We start from the raw sequence: 16,501 nt of genomic DNA on the forward strand, positions 1-16,501 counted from the left end.
TGGGCACTGCGGGTAGCTCCATTTTCAATCAGTACAAAACAACATACAAGAGGCTGAGGACAATGCAGTGAATTACATAGAGAGAGAAAGAGGAAATTACCACAAACAAATACAGAAACAGAACATCTCCCATTTACCAAACCCCAACATAACACCTTCCCTTACCGAGTGCCAGCAGGAGGATTGCAGCCCAGTAGCCCACCATGTAGATTTTAAACAAGACCACAATCTCATTCTTCAAACTGCGCCTCACTCGCTCAGCCTCCCATTCCATAACCCCACCTCCTCCCCTGCACTCCGCTGATTGGTTCCCCAAGGCAGCCGGACGTCACCGCGCTCCTATCCGCTGGTTGGATGACGGGGCTGTCAATCAATTACCTCACCGGGCGCCTGCTCCCGGGGAGAAGGCGGATGAAGAGCTCCAGCCCCGCCCCTCCTCCCAATGCGGGCTCGTGCCCCGCCCCGCCCAGCCCCGCCCCTCCTCCCAGTGCGGCACGTGCCCCGCCCAGCCCAGCCCCGCCCCGTCCAGCCCCGCCTCTCCTCCCAATGCGGCACGTGCCCCGCCCAGCCCTGCCCCGCCTCTCCTCCCAATGCGGCACGCGCCCCAGCCCCGCCCCGCCCCGCGCGGCATCACCAACTGCCATGAGCGCGAGCGATGAAAAGGGAGAGATACCGGGGATGGATAATATATAGGGAGGTGGGGAGAATATACAGGGAGGTGGGGAGAATATACAGGGGGGGTAGGGAACTATCCAGGAATGGGGGAAGATACAGGGGATGGATGGAAAGAGGGAATATACAGGGGGGTAGATATATACAGGGGGGGGATGGGGGTATATACAGAGTGGGTGGGGGAAATATACAGGGGATGGGGAGGGATGGGAAGTGGGGATATACGGGGGGATGGATAAATATATGGGGGTGGGGGAATAGCACAGTATGGAGTCTCACAACACCAGGTTAAAGCTTTTTCCTCTTGTGTCCGCTGCGAGACTGAGTTGTGAGACTTCTTACTGTGCTTACCCCAGTCCAACACTGGCATCTCCACATCGGTGGGGGAATATACAGGAGATGGAGAGGGATACAGCGGATGGATGGGAAGTGGGGATATATAGGGGGATGGAGGAATCACGGGGGGATGGAGGAATCACAGGGGGATGGGGTAATACACGGATGGGGGAGATACAGGGGATGGGGAGGGATACAGGAGATGGAGGAAGATATAAGGAATGGGGATACAGGGGATTGAGGGATACGGGAATAGGAAGAGATACAGAGAATGGGAGGGATACAGGGAATGAGAGGGATACGGGGAGTGGGGAGAGATAGAGGCAATAGGGAGAGATATAGGGAATGGAGAAAGGGAATGGGGAGAGAGATACAGGGAATGGGAAAGGATAGAGGTAGGGAATTGAGGGTGAGGGAGGGAGAGAGGGGGTTAGGGAGGGAGGAATGGAGAGACAGAAAGGGGTGATAGGGCGGGAGAGAGGGATAGAGAAGGGATATTGAGGGATTTGATTTATTATTGTCATATGTATTGGGATACAGTGAAAAGTATTGTTTCTTGCACGCTATACAGACATAACTTACCATTCATAGAGTACATCGGGGGAAAGGAGAAGGTGCAGAATGTAGTGTTACACTCATAGCTAGGGTGTGAAGAAAGATCAGCTTAATATATGGTAAGTCCATTCAAAAGTCTGATGGCAGCAGGGAAGAAGTTCTTGAGTCATTTGGCACGTGATCTCAGATTTTAAAAACTTTTTCCCAATGAAAAAAGGTGGAAGAGAGTAATTCCGGGGTGCATGAACTCCTTGATTATGCTGGCTGCTTTTCCGAGGCAGCGGGAAGTGTAGACAGAGTCAATGGATGGGAGGCTGGTTTGACTGATGGACTGGACTTTGTTCACAACCCTTTGCAGTTTCTTGTGGTCTTGGACTGAGCAGTAGCCATACCAAGCTGTGATACATCCAGAAAGGATGCTTTCTATGTTGCATCTGCAAAAGTTAGTGAGAGTTGTAGTGGACATGCTGAATTTCCTGAGCCGCCTGAGAAAGTAGAGGTATTGGGCTTTCTTAACTATAGCATCGGCGTGGAGAGATCAGGACAGGTTGTTGGTGATCTGGACACCTAGAAACTTGAAGCTCTCGACCATTTCCACTTCATCACCTTCGATGTAGACAGAGGCATGTCCTCCATTACTCTTCCTGAACTCGATGACTATCTCCTTCATTTTACTGACATTGAGGGAGAGATTATTGTTGTCAGGGAGGGAGAGGGAGGAAGGAAGGGGGGGGGAGGGGGGACGGGATAGATAGGAATATGGAGGGAGGCAGGAGCGGGCAGGGAGAAAGGGGAGGGAGGGATGGTGAGGGGATGGAGGTAGGAATAGCGAGGGGGTAGGGATAGAGAGGGGAGGAGGGATAGTGAGGGGATGGAGGTGGGAATAGCGAGAGGACGGGGTAGAGATAGAGGGAGGTAGGGATGGGGTGTAAATAGGGATGGGGGAAATGGAGCAATGAAGGCAGGGGAATGGGAGGGGAGAAGTTGTACAGGGAGGGGGTGGGGCAGAAGGGATACAGAGATGGGTGTGAGTGGGGTGTGGAGAGGGGGAATGCTTGGAGTATGGGGAGAGGGGGTACAGGGAGGGGGAGAGAGGGGGTACAGGGAAGGGGAGAGGGTTACGGATAGAGATATGGGAAGGGTGGGAGAGGGGGCTGTGCTGAGAGGGGGCTGTATAGGATGGGGAGGGGAGGGGAGGGGGGTGGGGAGGGGGCTGTATGGAGAGGGGGGGAGGGGGCTGTGGGGGGAGGGGGCTGTATGGGGAGGGGGGGAGTGGGCTGTATAGGGTGGAGGGAGAGGGGGCTGTGCGGGGAGGGAGGCTGGGTGGAGAGGGGGTGTGTGGGGAGGGGGCTGTGCTGAGGGGGCTGTATGGGGGGGTCTGAGGGGGGAGGGGGCTGTATAGGGTGGAGGGAGGGGGGGCTGAGGGGGGAGGGAGCTGTATAGGGTGGAGGGAGAGGGGGCTGTGCGGGGAGGGAGGCTGGGTGGAGAGGGGGTTGTGTGGGGAGGGGGTTCTGTTTAGGGAGGGAACTGTGCGGGGATGGGGCTGTGTGGGGGGGCTGTGCGGGGAGCAGGGAAGCGGGGACTGTGTGGGGAGGGGGCTATATGGGGGGACTGTGTGGGAAAGCGGAGTGTGGGGGGGGCGGTGGAGGGTAAGGGGAGGAGGAATGGGAAAACTTGATACCATCCAGGACAACGCAGCCTGCTTGATTGATATCCCTTCCACATTCAATCCCTCCACCATCAATGAACAGTGGCAGTCATGTGTACCATCTAAAAGATGCACTGCAGAATCTCACCAAAGTTCCTTAAGCAGTATCTTTCAACCCATGATCACTGTCATCTAGAAGGATAAGAGCAGCAGATACCTGGAAACACCACCACCTGGAGGCTCCCCGCCAAGTCAATCGCCACCCTGATTGGAAATATATTACTGTTCCTTCATTGACACTGTTCAAAATCTTGGAATTCCCTCCCTGACAGCACTGTGGGTACACCGATACCTCAGGGACTGTAGCCGTTCAAGAAGGCAGCTCACCATCACCTTCTGAAGGGCAACTAGGGATGAGCAATAAATGCTGGCCTGGCCAGTGTCACTTACATCTCATAACTGAATAAAAAATGCATTAAGATTTCCTTAAAATTAGTTTCTAGCACTTCCCCAGTGACTAATGTCAGGCTAACTGGCCTATAGTTTGCTGTTTTCTCTCTCCCCACATTTCTTGAGTAGGGGTTTTACATTTGCTCATTTCAATCTCCCCCCACAGCCCCCTCTCCTCCCCTCACCGTACAGCCCTCTCTCCCCATACAGCCCCCTCTCTGCACACCCCCTTCTCCCCCTCCCCGCTCAGCTCCTTCTCCGCGCACCCCCTTCTCTCCCCACCCCGCACAACCCCTCTTCCCGCACAGCCTCCTCTCCACCCTCTTTGTACAGCCCCCCTCTCCCTGTACAGCCCCCTCTCCCGTACAGCCCCCCTCTCCCTGCACAGCCCCCCTCCTCGTACAGCCCCATATAGCCCCTTCCCCATACAGATCCTCTCCCCGCACAGCCCCCTCCCCATACAGCCCCCTCTACCCATAAAGCCCCTTCTCCCATACAACTCCCTCTCCCTGCACAGCTCCTCCCTCCACTCCCCGTACAGCCCCCTCCCCGCACACCCCCCCGTCCCCCTCTCCGCACAGCCCTCTCTCCCTGCACAGCCCCCTCTCCCACCCTCCCCGTACAGTCCCTCCTCCCTTTACAGCCACCTCTCCCCACCCTCCCTGCACAGCCCACCCTCCCCGTACAGTCCCTCCTCCCCGTACAGCCCTCTCTCCGTACAGCCCCCTCTCCCCCAAGACTTCACCTGACGAAGGAGCAACACTCCGGAAGCTTGTGATTTCAAATAAATCTGTTGGACTATAACCTGGTGGTGTCGTATGACGTCTCATCTTGTCCACCCCAGTCCAACACCAGCATCTCCACATCATGGCTTCCCTAACCAATGTACACTGCAGAGGTGGTAACCAGGTAAAACCCCTCGGACTGTGTGTATCATTCTAACAGTGTAACTTTATTGAAATACCGAAAGTGCAACATGACAGATGTCATGTTTGTGAAGAATTTTGCACTCTAATGAAAATGTTGAATTATGTGCAGTGTTCTCAAACTCAACTGAAGTTCCTCAGAGTGCACCTTGACCTCTTGAGAAAATGTAAATGTCATCAAGCTTTGTTGTTATAATAATTGGAAATGTTTTGTAATGTGTCTTACAGATTTTATATGACTAAAGTATATTTTTGAAAAGAAAACAAAGGGATCCTGTTCCCTTTTGACCATAATTCCATAAGACATAGGAGCAGAATTAGGCCACTCGGCCCTTCGAGTCTACTCCACCATTCAGTCATGGCTGATATTTTTCTCATCCCCATTCTCCTGCCATTTCCCCATAACCCCTGATCCCCTTATTAATCAAGAACCTATCTATCTCTGTCTTAAAGACACTCAGTGACCTGGCCTCCACAGCCTTCTGTGGCAAAAGGTTCCACAGATTCACCACTCTGGCTGAAGAAATTCCTCCTCATCTCTGTTTTAAAGGATTGTCCCTTTAGCCTCAGGTTGTGCCCTCTGGTTCTAGTTTTTCCTACTGCTGGAAACATTCTCCCCACATCCACTCTATCCAGGCCTCGCAGTATCCTGTAAGTTTCAATAAGATCCCTCCTCATCCTTCTAAACTCCAATGAGTACAGACACAGAGTCCTCAACTGTTCCTCATACGACAAGCTCTTCACTCCAGGGATCATTCTTGTGAACCTCCAAGGCAGCACATCCTTCCTTAGATACGGAGCCCAAAACTGCTCACAATATTCCAAATGGGATCTAACCAGAGCCTTATACAGCCTCAGAAGGCTAAGATCAAGCATCAGATCAAGCCCAAGATGGGGGGCAATGCCTTTTCGTGTCGGCTTGGATCTTGTTTGTCTCTCTTGTGGGGACCATGAATTGGGTTCAACTGGAATTTGAGTTTGGTTTTTGGAGCAAGCAAGGAATGGATTTGGGTTTGCCCAGTCCACCCTGAGCATTGGCTTTATAACTTTAAGAATGGAGTAAAAAATAAAAAAAACAAAGGCATCCTATCTCTCTCCATGGATAGAGCCTAATCCCCAGCCCTGTAAGAAAATCAGTCATGGATGTCTAATGACTGCTGGCTGGTATCCAAAAATAACAGCCAGTTGGTTTCAAAGCCTTGATCCTTTTCCTCCTGTATCTACTAAAGAAGGTAGTGTGTGTAACTTCTGCATGTCTTCAACAACAGGCACTTAGACTCCACTTAAATAGAAAATCCTGGGAGTTGTGTAAGATCATTATTTTCCCACATTAACCAGTGAACTATCTAAATCATTTTGTTGTTATCAGACTTGTATTTTAAAAAAATACTTAGGACTAGGGTTTCCTACTCTGGTAGAACTTGTTCTTAAATGTTTGATAATCAAACGTTTGCTTGCAGTTTGCAAATCTTATTACATTGCCTAGACATCTTGGGGCACTAAGGAGCAATTTAACATGGCCAATCCTCCTAACCTGCACATCTTTGGACTGGGAGGAAACTGTAGCACCCAGAGGAAACCCAGGCAGACACAGGGAGGACGTGCAAACTTCACACAGTCACTCAAGGCTGGAATTGAACCTGGGTCCCTGGCACTGTGAGGCAGTAGTGCTTGAGAGAGAGAGTACCGAGGAGGGGGGTGGGGAGAATGGGAGAGGGGGGAAATGGGAAGTGGGAATGGGGGAGAAGGGTGTTGTGTCTTTACACTGCAACAGCTTATAAAGATATCCTTATTCATGGCAGTAGCAGAATTGGGAAATAGGGAATTTGTTATTTTACAAGTGGCCCTATAGATAGTTCCCTACCACCCTGGGAAGTGCTTCTCCACCCTCCACGAAAATTGTGCTCACTAATTTCCCCATAAGATTTAGGAACAGAGGTAGGCCATTCAGCCCTTTGAGCCAGCTCCTCAATCCAAAAGAATCATGGCTCATCTGGTTTTGGTCTCAATTCCTCTTTTCTGTTAGTCCCTAAGCCCACTAACTCACTTGCCTATGAAACATATACCTAACTCAGCCTTGGATAAATTCAATGACCCAGCCTCCATACTTTCTGGGGAAAAGAATTCTACGTATTAACAATCCTCTAAAATTCTCATCTCTGTCTTAAAAAGGAGGCTTCTTGTTCTGAAACTGTGTCCTCTAGTTTTAGTTTCCCCACAAGAAGAGAAATGCTCCCAGTAGCTACACTATCAGGTCCTTAATATGATCTGTCAGTCTTTTAAACTCCAATGGATATAGACCTAACCATGTTAACCATTCAGCCTATTGAGTCTGTACTGCCTCCAAAAAAGGCCCACCTGCACCCTATACCCGTAACCCTGGACATTTACTATGACTAATCCACCTAATTTACACATCTTTGGACACTAAGGGGCAATTTAGCATGGCCAATCCACCTAACCTGCATACCTTTGGACTGTGGGAGGAAACCAGAGCCTCTAGTGGAAACCCACACAGATACGGGGCACATGTACAAACTGTCTTGCATCTTTATTATGTGCTAATGAACTAATTTTCTTTTAACCTCAAGCTGCCTCTTGTGATTCCCACTTAACTCTGTTACCCGTTCTGATCTCCCAAAACTCTGAGTTATTTTTTTCTGAGAAATAAAAAGTGGTCAATGCTACATAATCTCAAACAAAAGAAAACAATATTAGCAACACTCAGCAAATCTGGGAAAGATCTGGGAAGTTTAAGTAAAAATGTGCAGTAGTGACACATTGGGCCCGATTTTACCATCGCATTGCGCCCATTTTCAGGCGCGAAAACTTGGTAAAGTCAAGTAGCGTGATCCATGCCCGCCTCCGCGCCGGTTCCCCCTTTACCAAGGCCCAGAAATGGCCACAATCGGGACCGTGCCCGAAACAGGTGCGACAGCCATTTGCATGCATTTAAATTGACTTGATGGGCTGCACGCCCAACTTTACCAGCACTTCCCCCTTTACCACCGCGTTCTCCAATCCAGAATCGGTGCGAAACAGACATGCTCCATACAAATCCGATTTGGGAGCTCCAGTGAGGAGATAGTGCCTAATGTCCAACGGCTCTCTGCTTGAGATCATTTGGGCAGTGGGGAGGGTAGGTGGGTCCGCTGCCACTTTGCCTGAGACCAGTGTGGAGGGAAGGGGGGTCCACTGCCACTCTGCTTGAGATCAGTGGAGGGGAAGGAGGATCCAAACCTGGGTCCCTTACCAAGTTCAGACCCAAGGTCCTCAACCGCTCCTTCTTCGGGGGTTCCTGTGATTTAATTCTGCCTCACAGCGCCCAGGGACCCTGGTTCGATTCCCAGCTTGGGTCACTGGCTGCGTGGAGTTTGCAAATTCTCCCCGTCTCTGCGTGGGTTTCCTCCGGGTGCTCCCAAAATGTGTCGGGAGTGCGGGAGTTCTCCCCCGAGCATGGGCAGACACGCAGCACGTAGGAGCCGGTCTTTGATTTTGATTTATTATTGTCACACGTATTAGCAGAGAGTGAAAAGTATTGTTTCTTGCGTGTTATACAGACAGAGCATACCGTTCATAGAGACGGAAAGGAGAGAGTGCAGAATGCAGTATTACACTCATCGCTAGGGGGGTATTATCGATGAACCTTCATCGGTGTTGGTCGGCAGTTATTACAACCCAGTACTTTCCACGCTCTTGATTTAGGTGCATGGGGTAAACAGAATGCACACACACACACCGCCCACCCCCTCCCTGGCGCGCGAAAAGAGAAACTGCAGGAGCGGAGGTCCCTCAGTAGCTTGGAGACTTGTAACACACAAGTGAGGACAACCAGCCAGGCAGCTGGCTGGTGAGCTTGGTGCCCCTGAAGGCTGTGTGTGCACCGATAACCAGGATCAAACACAGCAGCTGGTGAAGAATGAGGCAGTGAATGAATGAATGTGAATGCAGAAGGACTCAGTCCAGAGCCTGGAGAGAAGATGCAGCACTGAGTGTGATGTTGCTGGCTGAGATGATGGTGCTTTGCTGCAGACAACCGGGCCCAGCCTACTCCTCACCGTCTGGCTCGTTGGTCTAGGGGTATGATTCTCGCTTAGGGTGCGAGAGGTCCCGGGTTCAAATCCCGGACGAGCCCCATTTTAATTCAACCCGGGCCCTCGCCGCCAACACCTTTTTTCTTTCTTTAAAGCTGGCGGCGGATCAGGGGAGAGAAGATCACGGCCCCCGCCGAAATTAATAATTAAAAAATATATATGTAAAACCGCTTCGAAAAATAAAATGGGGCTCGTCCGGGATTTGAACCCGGGACCTCTCGCACCCGAAGCGAGAATCATACCCCTAGACCAACGAGCCAGCTGCCATTTTACTCCCCGGCAGCCGCTTTCTCTCCATCGGCGCCGCTCCGCGCTTTCCGCCTCCGCGCTTTCCGCTCTCAGTCACTGCGGCGGCTGCCCTGGCAACCTTCCCCCAACTCCCCCGCCCCTCCGCTCCCGGACTCCGGGGAGCCGCTGACAGGAAAACCCCGGTCCCGAGATGAGAGCAGCGCCGCGCCGCACAAAGCTGCCCTCCTCGTATTCCCCCCCCCCCTCTCTCCATCCCCGGGCGCCCCTCACCACCAAGCACAGCAGCGCCACCCCGGGACACCACCCAGTACTGCAGCCAGGGCCACACACAACCGCGCCACCAAGCGGCGGCGCGCAGAAATACCACCGGCCCTCCCGAACCAACCCCCCCCAGGTGGCCACGCCGACCAGTGCGTGTGTCACCCCAATCCACTGCAGTGCCAAGAATAGCCTTGAGTACAGCAGACTGGACGTCACTCACTGGCGAAGCAGGAATTCATTAATTTAATTGCTGCTCCAAGTTTTGCCAACCCGTCGTCTCTGTAGAAGAGCCTCATGGACTCCAAAGACCTGCTGAGCGTTTCCAGCATTTTCTGTTTTCTTCCCCCTGCAAAATTCCCCCTCCAGTCCAACATCTGTAAAGTTAATTTATTGTCGCAAGTAAGGCTTACATTAACACTGCAATGAAGTTACTGTGAAATTCCCCTGGTCGCCACACTCTGGCACCTGTTCGGGTCAATGCGCCTAACACTGCAGTATTTACTTTTGTTCTGGTAGATTGGAAATGGGCTAAAGTGGGTTTTGTTTTCAAAAACATTGATAAAATAGATGGTGAAGACTGCAGATACCCTGATTCTGTGCAAATAGTACAATCGACTACCTGGAATTGACAAAACTTGAGGTTTGGGTAAAAATGCTGGAAATATTCAGCAGGTTTGGCAGCATCTATGGGGAGGGAAGCAGAGTTTGCTAATCAGCTCAAGCAAGGACCTTGTGAATATCTCCAGCATTTTCTGTTTTTATTCCAATCTTTCAACACTTTCCTAGTGTCCAATGTCTTGACAACAATTTACATTTCTATACCATCTACAGCAGGATTGTGGCAACCAGGGGATTTTCACAATAACTTCATTGCAATGTGAATGTAAGCCTACTTGTGATACTAATAAATAAACTAAACATCTCTAACACGGAAAACATGGCACATTTCAGAAGTGGGCAGTGAGCCAAGGCGATATTAAGCGCTTTGATTAAAAGCTTGGTCAAAGAGATGAGTTTTAAGGAGGAACATTGGAAGTGCAGAGGTAACAAGGTTGAAGGGATGGATGCAAGGTTTAGATGGTTGAAGGAACAGTTGACAATGGTAGGCAGTGAATGCATAAAATGTCAGAATTAAAGGAATGCAGAATTTTCCGGGAGCTCACGGAGATGGAAGGGACCTGACTATTAGATGGCACAGAGGTTAGCACTGCTGCCTCACAGCTCCAGGGGCCTGGGTTCAATTCCTGCTTTGGGTGACAGTCTGTATGGAGTTTGCATGTTCCCCCCATGTCTATGTAGGTTTCCTTCCGGGGGGAGGGGAGGGGAGGGGAGGGAGGGGAGGGCGCAAAAGCTGCGTAGAGAAAGCCATTCATAACGTCAGCATTAATGATGACTAATGCACCAAAAGCCATCTTCACCCTCATGGCACAGTGGCGCATGGTGGCACAGTGGTTAGCACTGCTGCCTCACAGCACCAGGGACCTGGGTTCAATTCTGGCCTCGGGTCACTGTCTGTGTGGAGTTTGAACATTCTCCCCGTGTCTGTGTGGGTTTCCTCCGGGTGCTCCGGTTTCCTCCCACACTCCAAAGATGTGTGGGTTAGGTGGATTGGCCATGCTAAATTGACCCTAATGTCAGGGGGATTAGCAGGGTAAATGTGTGGAGTTACGAGAGTAGGGCCTGGGTGGGATTGTGGTTGATGCAGACTCGATGGGTCGAATGGCCTCCTGTACTGTAGGATTCTATGATTCTTCATCTCTGAGCTCCATTTTTCCTTGAAGTCTGTTTTATACTCTTTTCTCATTTACACTGAAGTTGTTGGATTTACTTAAGTCATCATCATTTTGGGCATCTTGCGCATGTCTCAGTGAAGACTTGGAGGCAATAATTGTTTCACGTATTACCTTATATTCATTAAGGCCCTACTTGCATTTTGTTAGGGTTCACTTTTCTTCTCTAATTTCCCTCTTATAGCACTGACTTTTTATTTCGTAGAATCCCTACTGTGCAGAAGGAAGTTATTTGGCCCATCGAGTCTGCACTGACTCCCAGGATCGATTCCGGCCTTGGATAAATGTGTGGAGTTTGCACGTTCTCCCTGTGTCTGTGTGTGAGTTTCCTCTGGGAGCTCCAGTTTCCTCCCACAGTCCAAAGATGCGAAGGTTAGGTGGATTAGTCATGGTAAATGTGTGGGATTATGGGGATAGGGTGGGGGGTGGTGAGCTTGGGCAAGATGCTCTGTCATTTACAGCAGCCACACCTTATTCCTCAGGATCTTTCTTTGCACATCTGACCATGTTTTTTATTTCAACGCGAGCACAGAATAGAAGTATGGTTCATTTTACAATCTCCTTCTGAGACAGTCCTTTGGGATGTTTGACCTCTTTGGGAATGCTTTGAGGAGGTCACTGAAGAGGTTCATAGAATACCTATTGTACAGAAGGAGGCCATTCGGTCCATTGAGCCTCCACCGACAACAATCCCACCCAGGCCCCTATCCCTGTAAACCCACGTATTTACCCTGCTAATCCCCCTGACACTAAGAGGCAATTTAGAATGACCAATCAACCTAACCCGCACAGAACTGGAGACTGGTGCCAGGCTCACGGGCGACATGTCTTGGGAGAGGATTCCACTGTTATCTTCTTGCCATTGGCTTTTACAACATTCACTTCCCTCTGCGACTGGATCCTGAACTTCCTAACTCACAGACCACAATCAATAAGGATAGGCAGCAACACCTCCTCCATGATCACTGGTGCCCCACAAGGCTGTGTTCTCAACCCCCTACTATACTCCTTATACCTATGACTGTGTGGCCAAATTCCCCTCCAATTCGATTTTCAAGTTTTCTGGCCTCACCAATGCAGTGGGTCGGATCTCAAACAATGACGAGACAGAGTACAAGAATGAGATAGAGAATCTGGTGAACTGGTGCGGCAACAATAATCTCTCCCTCAATGTCAACAAAATAAAGGAGATTGTCATCGACTTCAGGAAGCGTAAAGGAGAAATGCCCCTGTCTACATCAATGGGGACGAAGTAGAAAGGGTCGAGAGTTTCAAGTTTTTAGGTGTCCAGATCACCAACAACCTGTCCTGGTCCCCCCATGCCGACACTATAGTTAAGAAAGCCCACCAACACCTCTACTTTCTCAGAAGACTAAGGAAATTTGGCATGTCAGCTGTAACTCTCACCAACTTTTACAGATGCACCATAGAAAGCATTCGTTCCGGTTGTATCACAGCTTGGTATGACTGCTCTCTGCCCAAGACCGCAAGAAACTACAAAAGGTCGTGAATGTAACCCAATCCATCACGCAAACCAGCCTCACATTTGTCTGCACTGTCTACACTTCCCGCTACCTCAGCAAAGCAGCCAGCATAATCAAATACCCACACATCCCGGACATTCTCTCTTCCAGCTTCTTCAGTCAGGAAAAAGTTACAAAAGTCTGAGGTCGCGTACCAACAGACTCAAGAACAGCGTCTTCCCTGCTGCTGTCAGACATTTGAATGAACCTACCTCGCACTAAGTTGATCTTTCTCTACACCCTAGCTGTGACTGTAACACTACATTCTGCACTCTCTTGTTTCCTTCTCTATGAACAGTATGCTCTGTCTGTATAGCACGCAAGAAACAATACTTTTCACTGTACGCTAGTACATGTCACAATAATAAATCAAATCAATCATTCACTTTGTCGTCACATGGTGGCGCTGTTGTGCTGCAGTTGTAATTCCTGTTCTTACCACTATGTGGCAATGTGGCAGTACATTTGTATCCTTCAGCAGGTGAGTTGTTGCAGTTATGGTTTTACCACTTAATAGCAGTGAATGCAACTTTAAGATTTGAAAGGCAGACAGGTGAAAGTACATTCAAAATAGAGAAGTGACAAAGAACAGCAATAAAGCGCAGAAATACTTAAGAAAGTCCACCAACTTCCTCAGGAGGCTAAAGAAATTTGGCATGTCCGCTACGACTCTCATGAATTTTTACAGATGCACCATAGAAAGCATTCTTTCTGGATGTATCACAACTTGGTGTGGCTCCTGCTCTGCCCAAGACCGCAAGAAACTCCAAAGGGTTGTGAATGTAGCCCAACCCATTACGCAAAACAGCCTCCCATCCATTGACTCCATCTACACTTCCCGCTGTCCCAGAAAAGCAGCCAGCCTAATCAAGGACATTCTCTCTTCCACCTACTTTTTCCTACGGGAAAAAGATACAAAAGTCTGAGATCACGTACCAACTGATTCAAGAACAGCTTCTTCCCTGCTGCCATCAGACTTTTGAATGGACTTACCTTATATTAAGTTGATCTTTCTCTACACCCTAGCTGTGACTGTAACACTACATTCTGCACCCGCTCCTTTCCTTCTCTATGCTCTGTCTGTATAGCGCGCAAGAAACAATACTTTTCACTGTGTACTAACACATGTGACGACAATAAATCAAATCCAATCAAAAATAATCAACACCTTGCATTTATCTAATTATTTTTTAACTTAATAAAGAGTCCCACGGCACCTCACAGGATAATTTTTTAAATTCATTCGTGGGACATGGGCGTCGCTGGCTGGCCAGCATTTATTGCCCATCCCTAGCTGCCCTTGAGAAGGTGGTGGTGAGCTGCCTTCTTGAATCGCTGCAGTCCATGTTCTGTGGGTTGAGCCACAATGCCGTTAGGGAGGGAATTCCAGGATTTTGACCCAGCGACTGTGAAGGAACGGCGATATATTTCCAAGTCAGGATGGTGAGTGGCTCGGAGGGGAACTTGCAGGTGATGGTGTTCCCATGTATCTGCTGCCCTTGCTCTTCTAGATGGAAGTGGTCATGGGTTTGGAAGGCGCTGTCTGAGGATCTTAGGTGAATTGCTGCAGTGCATCTTGTAGATAGTACAAGTAGCGTCGGTGGTGGAGGGATTGAATGTTTGTAGATGTGGTGCCAATCAAGCAGACTGCTTTATCCTGGATGGTGTCAAGCTTCTTCAGTGTTGTTGGAGCTGCACCCATCCAGGCAAGTGGGGAGTATTCCATCACACTCCTGACTTATGCATTGTAGATGGTGGATAGACTTTGGGGAGTCAGGAGGTGAGTTACTCGTCTCTGACCTGCTCTTGTAGCCATTGTGTATAGCCACTGTGGTGAGTCCGGTTGCGTTTCTGGTCAATGGTAACCTCAAGGATGTTGACAGTGGGGGATTCAGTGATGGTAACACCATTGAATGTCAAGGGCGGTGGTTTGAATGTCTCTTATTGGTGATGGTCATGGCCTGGCATTTGTGTGGTGTGTATGTTACTTGCCACTTGTTGGCCCAAGCCTGGATATTGTCCAGATCTTGTTGCATTTGAACATGGACTGCTTCAGTATCTGAGGAGTCAATTACAAGCCAAAACGTGTGGCACTGGGCCACACAGGGAGATATTAGGTCAGGCAACCAACAGCTTGGTTAAAGAGGTCGGTTTTAAGGAGTTCCTTAAAGGAGAAAAGCGAGGTAGAGAGGCTGAGAGGTTTGGGGAAAGATATACTGGCATTGGAGAAGGTTCACTAGGTTGATCCTGGATATGGAAGGATTTTCTCACGATGAGAGGTTGAGTAGTATAGGGTGGCAAGGTGGTTAGCACTGCTGCCCACACAACGCCAGGGTCCCAGGTTCGATTCATGACTTGGGTCACTGTGTGAAGTTTGCATATTCTCCCCATGTCTGCGTGGGTTTTCTCCGGGTGCTTGGGTTTCCTCCCACATTCTGAAAGACGTGCTGGTTAGATGCATTGACCCAAACAGGTACCGGAGTGTGGCGACTAGGGGAATTTCACAGTAACTTCACAGTCTCACTGTGTTCTAAAACTGGTTTGTTTAGCTAGTAATTTGCTGTAAAACTAGATTTTCAACTCCACCCCTGACCTAGTTAGTTGTGTGGGCCCAAAATGGCTGCCACAGAAAGAAAACCAAATAACCAAGAACATTGCAGTTTCCAATTTTACTAATCAAGGGTACTGTGCTCTCCACCTTACAGTTGTTTATAATTGAGGAATCAGGAGTCGTCGTCAGATTAGGAAGGCTAGCACTGCTGCCTCATAGTGCCAGGGTTCGATTCCAGCCTCAGGTCATCATCTGTGTGGAGTTTGCACGTTCTCTCCCCGTCTGCATGGGTTTCTCCCACAGCCCAAAGAAGTACGAGTTAGGTTGGTTGGCTATGCTAAATTGCCCCTTAGTACCAGGGGGATTAACAGGGTAAATACGTGGGTTTATGGGATAGACCCGGGTGGGATTGTTGCTGTGCAGGCTTGATGGGCCGAATGGTCTCCTTCTGTACTGTAGGATTTCTATGATAAAGTCAAAGCCCACACTTTGAGAACCTGTCAAGGTTGAAATGAGTCAGAGTGAATGGTGCAGTATATCAAGCTACTTAATTCGAGGGATAACAAAGTCTCAAAACCCTGTGAATAGTAGGGAGCAGGAAAGAATGGGAGAGGCAAGAGATTGACATAATCTAGAGTTCCTATAGATGAAATGTAACAGACCTAATCACTCTCACTCAGATTGCTACTTCCCAGTCTCCCTCCTAGTCAGCTTGATGGCAAGTGTACATAATGTGTTAGCAAGTCTCAACATTTATACCTGTGGAAACAGAAATTTACGAAGTGTGGAAATGTAAAACTAATCCTACTACCTCACTTTCTTCCAAAGTCCCCAGCCCCTCTCTATCTAGTCTTCCCTTAAAAGATGGAGTGGCTTCTGCCTCAAATACTTCAATGACAGATCTCAACAGCTCCCTGGATAAGTAAATTCCTCCCAGCTTCCTTCTTCACTCTCTGCATGTCAATCTCAAGCCTTTCCTTTAGTGCCTCCCCCAAGCAGAATAAGTCATTGCAAATGTCTCAATACTGGCAAATTAATGTTTGAGAAATTAAAGTGTGTCTAAACTAACAAAGCGGAGTAACATTGACAGGGGAGTTGCTTTGATTACTGGGGAAGGTTCAGAGTTTCGGGTAGTTTGTCTGCTTCCTGCTACTCCCACTTTGTCACTGATGTGGAAACTGGCACAGAGCCTCAGGCAAGGCTGCATATTCCTCCCAAAAGCCTGACATTCCTTTCCTGTACTTATTTCATGGTTTTCCATTTCTCTCTCTCCCCCAAGACTAAACATGCATCAAGGCAAGTATGAAAACAAGGTGTTAAATTCTAGTGAATGTAAGGTATTTTTCTGCTGTAGCGACTTTCCAATTCTGCTGGTAAGACACAGTTAGAACATAACAAACCTATGTCAGTGAAACCGGAGGTGTAGAAATACACCAGCAGGCAGGA

The 16,501-nt window shown here is 49.1% G+C and overlaps 1 protein-coding gene and 2 non-coding genes across 3 annotated transcripts in view; 1 reads left to right on the forward strand and 2 right to left on the reverse strand.

Moving 5' to 3' along the window:
• LOC144506606 (myelin protein zero-like protein 1) overlaps positions 1-272 on the reverse strand; it is a 42,315-nt gene extending 42,043 nt beyond the window's left edge. The window contains exon 1 of the mRNA XM_078232954.1: positions 166-272. Within this exon, the coding sequence (XP_078089080.1) occupies positions 166-205 (40 nt within the window). The 5' untranslated portion in view covers positions 206-272. The remainder of the gene's footprint in view (positions 1-165) is intronic.
• Positions 273-8,650: 8,378 nt separating this feature from the next.
• On the forward strand, positions 8,651-8,722 carry trnap-agg (transfer RNA proline (anticodon AGG)). Its single transcript has one exon. It is a non-coding gene; the product is annotated as a tRNA-Pro (tRNA).
• Positions 8,723-8,868: 146 nt separating this feature from the next.
• On the reverse strand, positions 8,869-8,940 carry trnap-cgg (transfer RNA proline (anticodon CGG)). Its single transcript has one exon. It is a non-coding gene; the product is annotated as a tRNA-Pro (tRNA).
• Between the last annotated feature and the right edge of the window lie 7,561 nt (positions 8,941-16,501).

The sequence above is a fragment of the Mustelus asterias genome, chromosome 17, assembly GCF_964213995.1.
Source record: "Mustelus asterias chromosome 17, sMusAst1.hap1.1, whole genome shotgun sequence".
NCBI lineage: Eukaryota > Metazoa > Chordata > Chondrichthyes > Carcharhiniformes > Triakidae > Mustelus > Mustelus asterias.